General features: G+C 48.5%; 1 protein-coding gene across 1 annotated transcript in view; it reads left to right on the forward strand.

Annotated features, from left to right (window-relative positions):
* sncgb (synuclein, gamma b (breast cancer-specific protein 1)) overlaps positions 1-5,713 on the forward strand; it is a 10,954-nt gene extending 5,241 nt beyond the window's left edge. The window contains exons 3-6 of the mRNA XM_067244676.1: positions 146-272; positions 684-701; positions 3,369-3,407; positions 3,673-5,713. Of these exons, the coding sequence (XP_067100777.1) occupies positions 146-272; positions 684-701; positions 3,369-3,407; positions 3,673-3,678 (190 nt within the window). The 3' untranslated portion in view covers positions 3,679-5,713. The remainder of the gene's footprint in view (positions 1-145; positions 273-683; positions 702-3,368; positions 3,408-3,672) is intronic.
* Positions 5,714-6,766: the final 1,053 nt, after the last annotated feature.

The following is a 6,766-nucleotide window of genomic DNA, read 5'->3' on the forward strand; positions in this document are numbered from 1 at the left end:
ATATGAGTGTGTGTGTGTGTGTGTGTATATATGAGTGTGTGTTTGTGTGTATATATATGAGTGTGTGTGTGTGTGTATATATGAGTGTGTGTGTGTATATATATGAGTGTGTGTGTGTGTACTAGTAACCTCTCTCATGTCCCAGTGGCAACAGAAACAATGAGCAGGCCAACATCGTGGGCGACACAGTGGTTGCCGGGGCCAACGACATCTCACAGGCGACCGGGGAGGGAGTGGAGAACGTTGCTGCTTCGACTGGGATGGTCAACCAGGTGAGTCCCTGGTTGAGGGTGCAGATGTCATCAGATTGTCAACGCTCCTGTTCACCAGCAGGGGGGGCTCCTCCTCAGGCCTGAGGGCCGCCAGGCGTCTCCTCCGGGATCAGCCCTCCAGACACACACCGCATCGTCTCCCTGCCTCACTCACACACACAACGCCTAACTATAGACAGTCCACTGTAAACCACACAGAAATATCCTTCAGATCACAGTGGGTGTGTCCTCTCCTGCTGTGCTGCTGTAACGCTGTGTGCTCTGCACTGTTTATTGTGTAGGTTTCTGTCCCTGCTTCTGTGTTGTGTGCAACGTGTTTGTTGTGCTGTTGTGTTGTGTTGGAATGTGTGTGTCGTGTTGTTTTGTGTCGTGTTGTTAACCAGTTGTTGTCTCTCTGTGTTGCCCTGGTAGGAGGAGCCAGTATACGAGGTGCCTATGGACGGGAAGGGAGGGTCATAGCTTATTGGTCAACATGGCTTGGGAGGGGGTGAATGTATTGCACGTCTCGATCTAACCGCAGTTCCTAACAGCACGCCTCACAACACGAGCGAGCATCTAGGTCCCAGAAAGTCCTCTCTGCCCCGTACTACTCCATTACACCCTCCCACTTCCACCCCCCACCCAGCACCGTACCCACACAGCCATGGTGGCCGCGTGTCAGGACGGTTCTGGAAGCTTCCTGCAGCAGAAGCACATCAGTTGAGGGGGAATTTCTGAGCCCTCACGCTCCCCTCGCTGGCAGGAGGCTAGGACTGTCCTGGATGGACACCAAACCACGTGTAGAACCTTCCAGACTCTTAGGACCAGCCTTTCAGCCATGCTTGTTCTTCCTGTCTGCATCTGTCCATGAGCATGCAGCATGTGTCCCCCTGGTAGTGTCCCTCTGGTAGTGTCCCCCTGGTAGTGTCCCCCTGGTAGTGTCCCCCTGGTAGTGTGCCCCTGTGTAGTGTCCCCCTGGTAGTGTCCCCCTGGTAGTGTTCCCCTGGTAGTGTCCCCCTGGTAGTGTCCTCCTGGTAGTGTCCCCTTGGTAGTGTGCCCCTGGTAGTGTCCCCCTGGTAGTGTCCCCCTGGTAGTGTTCCCCCTGGTAGTGTGCCCCTGGTAGTGTCCCCCTGGTAGTGTCCCCCTGGTAGGGTCCCGTGGCTGCCGCAGCAGGTCCCAGGGACTGGGTGACTCTGTGACTCCACAGCATTTCAAACACAGGAAACGAACACGTGAACAAGGAGCTCATCTTTGAGGGGGGACAAACGCTCACTCGTTTTTAAACACCTGCTGACTCTCCACAGAACTGTATTGGTCTGTCACTGGCTTACACTGGCAGTACTGTCTATGTTTAGGATCTGCATGAAAGGGAATTAGAAGTCTCGTTCTAGTCATGTCATAGAGAGAATTACTGTCCAACCTGCTGGAGAAGCCACAGGGTCTCCTCTACAGGGGACTGTGAAGGGTCACCCTCTCTCGTCAACTGCATGTCCCGGTCCTAGCTGAAACATGAACAGGCTGTTTCACCAGTGTGTAGCTCCAGTAGCGTTCTGCTGTCTTTTGGGTGAGTATGTAATGGCCTCAAAGCCCTCTGATGTTCATCAGCCAGCTAGCTCAGAGCCAACGGTGTCCCCAGCGTGAGGGCAGAGTTGCCCGCCATAGAGCATCGTCTGCACAGAGCATCGCATATTCCCCTGCAACGGTCTGGGCTGCAAAAGACCAAGATCACATGTAGCTGTTGTGTACAGTGACTTCAGAAAGCATTCCCACCCCTTCAGTTTAAGCACATTTGATTGTGTTTTGGATTTTATTGTAAATAGATGAAATTGACATTTTTGCCCATTAATTCTACACTCAATTACCCAAAATGACAAAGTGAAAACCTTTCTTTTTATGTTTGGAACTCATGGACAATCAAAAACAGAAATCTCTCATTATATGAGAGTATTGTATTCATACTTTTCATTGTGGCACTCTAAATTGTGGTCAGGTTTTTTACATATCCTTCAGATGTGTCTAGAACTTGATTGGAGTCCACCTGTGGCAAACGGAATTGATTAGACATAGTTTACAAAGGCACACATTTGTGTATATCAGGTCCTCAATTCACACCGCATGTCAGGACAAGAACCAAGTCATGAGGGACTCTCTGTAGACCTATGTGATAATATTGTGGCAAGGCATAGATCATGGCAAGGGTATGAAACAATTCTAATGCTTTGAGTGTTCCCAGGAGCACAGTAGCCTCAATAGTTGTGAAATGGAAGAAGGTTGGAACACCAGGACTCTTCTAGATGTGGCCCTCCGGCCAAACTGAATATCAAGAGGAAACTTGGTCAGGGAGGTGACCACCCAATGGTCTCTCTAAGAAACGACTCTTGAGTAAAAGCACATCACATTCCGCTTGGAGTTTTGCCAAACGGCATTTAACCCCTTGTGTTATCTTCGGGTCGTTGTGAACCTTTGGGTCATTGTGACCCGAAGGCAGCACAAGGGTTAAAGGACTCTAAGAGCATGAGGAAAACGATTTTCTGATGTGACGAGACAGAAATGTTACTCAGACGCAGAACTCCAAGAGTTATGTCTAAAGAACACCAGGCACTGCTCATCACCTGGCTAACACCATCCCTACGGTGAAGCATGGTGATGGCAGCATCATGGGGGTGCTTTCAGCGGCAGGGACAGGGAGAATGGTCAGGACTGAGGGAAGGATGAATGTATCCATACACAGAGAGGTCCTGGAAGAAAACCTGCTCCGGAGAGTTTTTGATTTGCAAACATTTTCAAAAAAGATGTTTCTATTGTGCCATTGTGGGTAACTAAGTGTAGATTCATGGGAAACAATGGTCAATCTGATCCATTCCCAAATTCAACTACTACACAATAAAATGTGCTGAGGGGTGAAGGAGGTTGAATACTTTGTGAAGCATCCAACAGTGTGAAGCATCCAACAGTGTACAGCATCCAGCAGTGTGAAGCATGGCCTCTCCCTCTCTGATGCTCGTGGCTCCTGTCTTCTCATCTCTTTGACAGCAGCCTCTCTCTTGCCCACATCTCTTGTCCTTCCTTCTCCTTCCCTCTGTCCCTCCCTCCCTGCTTTGTCTGTCTCATTTCCCAGGTGACTTTGGAGGGATGGAGGGTGGAGAAGGAGGACAGGTAAGCTTGAAACAGGATTGAACGTTTTTCTCTATGAGCTCATGTAGGGATTTTGTCGAATGATCTAATATGTCTTATTCTCTCTCTCTCTCTCCCTTATCTCTCTCTCTCTCTCTCTCTCTCTTCTCTCTCTCTCTCTCCTCTCTCTCCTCTCTCTCTCTCTCTCCTCTCTCTCCTCTCTCTCTCTTTCTCCTCTCTCTCTCTCTCTCTCTCTCTCTCTCTCTCTGTCTCTCTCTGTCTCTCTCTCTCTCTCTTCCTCCACCAGTACTAGATGTCTCTGGGAGCGCCGGTCCCGCCCCGCCTCGCTGTAACCAGACTCCAGATGTTCAACATATTTTTTGTGACTTTATCGAACCAAAACAAAAACAAGACTCTTCCAGATGCCCCCTACCCCGTCCCCCTCAGTCCCCCTGCCTTGTTCATCCGCACCCCTCCCCCTCCCTCCCCTGTGTTGATGTTGTCATGATATTGTCCCTAGTGTTGTTGTCACCTTAGTCCCTACATCTAATTCCCTATAGGAAGACCTGCACACACACACACACACACACACATTAACAAGCAGAAACAAACACACTAACACACACACACTCGAATCAAAACACATATGTGGTCCAATAGATGCATTTGAATGCACACACACATGCCAGAAAAAAACAAATTCCAAATGGCATCCACAAAACATATACATACAGTCACACACATACAGTGCAATACTACCAGAGGCACACACGAAGGGCAGATAAGGAACTAATAGTTTGCCTGCTTAGAGAAGAATGTGTGAGTGTAGTTTGTGTGTTTGTGGAGAAGTTAGGCTTCTGTATGGTGATGCACGAACACAACAGAAAACATGCAATCCACTGTGTGACTGAGACAAGATGGGAGACAATGTGTGTGTGTGAAGGTTTGTGTGTGTGAGGGTGTGTGTGTGAGGGTGTGTGTGTGAGGGTGTGTGTGTGAGGGTGTGTGTGTGTGAGGGTGTTTGTGTGAGGGTGTGTGTGTGAGCATGTGTGTGATGGTGTGTGTGAGGGTGTTTGTGTGAGGGTGTGTGTGTGAGGGTATGTGTGTGAGAGTATGTTTGACTTGTCAGGTAGAGGGCCAAAAGGAAAGTTCTCTTTGAAAGCTGCTGTAGGGTAATGTGCAATTAAAAGATTTAGTTGATATGTGTGTGTGTGTTTGTGTGTGTGTGTACTTGAGCGTGTGTGTATGACTGTACATTTAGAATGGTGCATCCCGTGTCTCAGTCATACAGCCAATAAGCAGTTCATTTAGCTTTGTTAGGCCTAGAGTGGGTTTGATTGTACATGTAACAGGGTAATATGTCCTCAGACACACCAGACAGCAATACACGTTCTAATCATACACGTTCTTATACTCCGTGTCCCTGTGTTGGACCTGTTTCACGTGTCAGACTAAGAGAAGGCTGCAGATACACACACACCAGCCGAAGCAATACACACACTATGACTTTGTCTAGTCTTGGTTTGGACCTGCTTCTAGCCTAGGTCTGTGGTTGGATAGGTAGGTTCTCAAGAAAAATAAATCCCGGGTACGATACCAGATTCCTGCATTGAGTTATTTGTGAAGTTTGTGTCCATTTCGTAAAAATAATGTGACAAGCAATATAGCTGTCAGTTCGAGAAGTAGGCCAGTGTAGAGTTGGAGCGGAAGCTGATGGATGGATTCCATCTGTGAAACAATGATATGCTACTATGCTATCTGTGGCATGCTGGGAAATGTGGTATTCTATTGTATTCACACTGAACCACACCACTCACACCCCTCATTGGTCTGGACTTCAGCTGTCCTGGCCAGTCAGACAGGCCCTCTGCCCTGTCAATCTCAGTGTGTCCCGCCCCTCCCTGCTACTCGTGTCTGCTTTTGATGAAGAAGTGTCCCATTGTCTGTGTGTGTGTTGGAACAGGTCTGGCCAGCATCAAGGTGTGCGTGTGTGTGTGTCTGAAACAGGTCTGTGTGTTCTTTCTTTGAGGCCAATGGAAACTGATGACTGCATGTTGCCTTATCCAGCAATCTAATATTCACACACACACACACATATGCACATGCACACACAAACACACGCACACACATGCACAAACACGCACGCATGGACATCCCTCCACATATGCACACACTGCCACACATGCTCACATTCAAACACACCCACAACCCCACACACACACCTCCCACACGAACACGGATGCACACAGACACATACACCCTACTGCACACAATCACGCACCATGTTTAAGTTGGCATCAAAGCAGACTCGCTGATTTTATAAACTGTACCTGTGAAATAAAGATGGTTTTGTTGAAATCCAACATTTTGTGTCAAGTCTTAATTTCGCCCGCTAAATTATCAAAAGGGCTGTTCTTTCTCTAAATAGAGATGGATGTAACTGAGGTTCACAGGAAGACCACACCACAACTATCAACTGCATCTTTTACTTCTCTGGTGTTGGTTGGATGATTGCATCTGACTGGAAGGTGCATGCATCTAGGATGGAGTCTTCATCCCTGCCAAGAGGCAGCTGGTCTTCCAGATGGTTCCTTGTACAGAAGTTCTCCGTCCCTCCTGACATCATCAGTCTGGCAGCTTTCACTCACACAGGAACCTAGGCCTAGTTCAGGACCAGACGGACTTCAAGGACTCAAGACATCAGGTCCAGTGACCAAGTTGGCCAAATGATTCACACTGACTGTGCCTGTGTCACCTCTCTGTCTGTATCTGACACACCTAGCACATATGTGCCTGTATCTAACATACCTGTATCTAACATACCTCAATCTAACATACCTGTATCTGATATACCTGTATCTCATATACCTGTATCTGAAATACCTATATCTGATATACCTAATGCACCTGTGTTTATCAGATTTTCAGTTTGAAATTCATGCCACAGAGGTGGATGTAGTCCTGGCTGTGACAGAGACAACAGCGTGAGCCCGGCCGGGTGACATGTGTGTGTGTGACAGGGTCATGCTTTACTGTTCCAGATCACATGGTTCTCTCCGAGGCTGTGCACATCAGCCTGTGACCTGTGGAAAGTACAATCAAGGTGTGTCAAACTCTGTACCTGTATAGGTATGGGGTCACTCCCTCGCTTGGCATGCTGGGAGGGGGGAGGACGGGGCTGGTGGGGGAGGGGCTGGTGAGGGCAGAGTCTGGGGTCAGGAGGTGTCTGACTGGCATCCCCAGGGGGAACAGAGAGGACAACAGCTCTCACCCTTCAGCTCCAGTGGTGGCTGGATGTGATTTAGGATCCTGCAGGGTGACATTCTGCCAACTGTACATTTCTCTTTCAAACCGCACCAAGCTCTCAGCCTCATCACAGATAGAACACACACACACACACA

This window comes from Osmerus mordax, chromosome 10 (genome assembly GCF_038355195.1).
Source record: "Osmerus mordax isolate fOsmMor3 chromosome 10, fOsmMor3.pri, whole genome shotgun sequence".
NCBI classification, from domain to species: Eukaryota; Metazoa; Chordata; class Actinopteri; order Osmeriformes; family Osmeridae; genus Osmerus; species Osmerus mordax.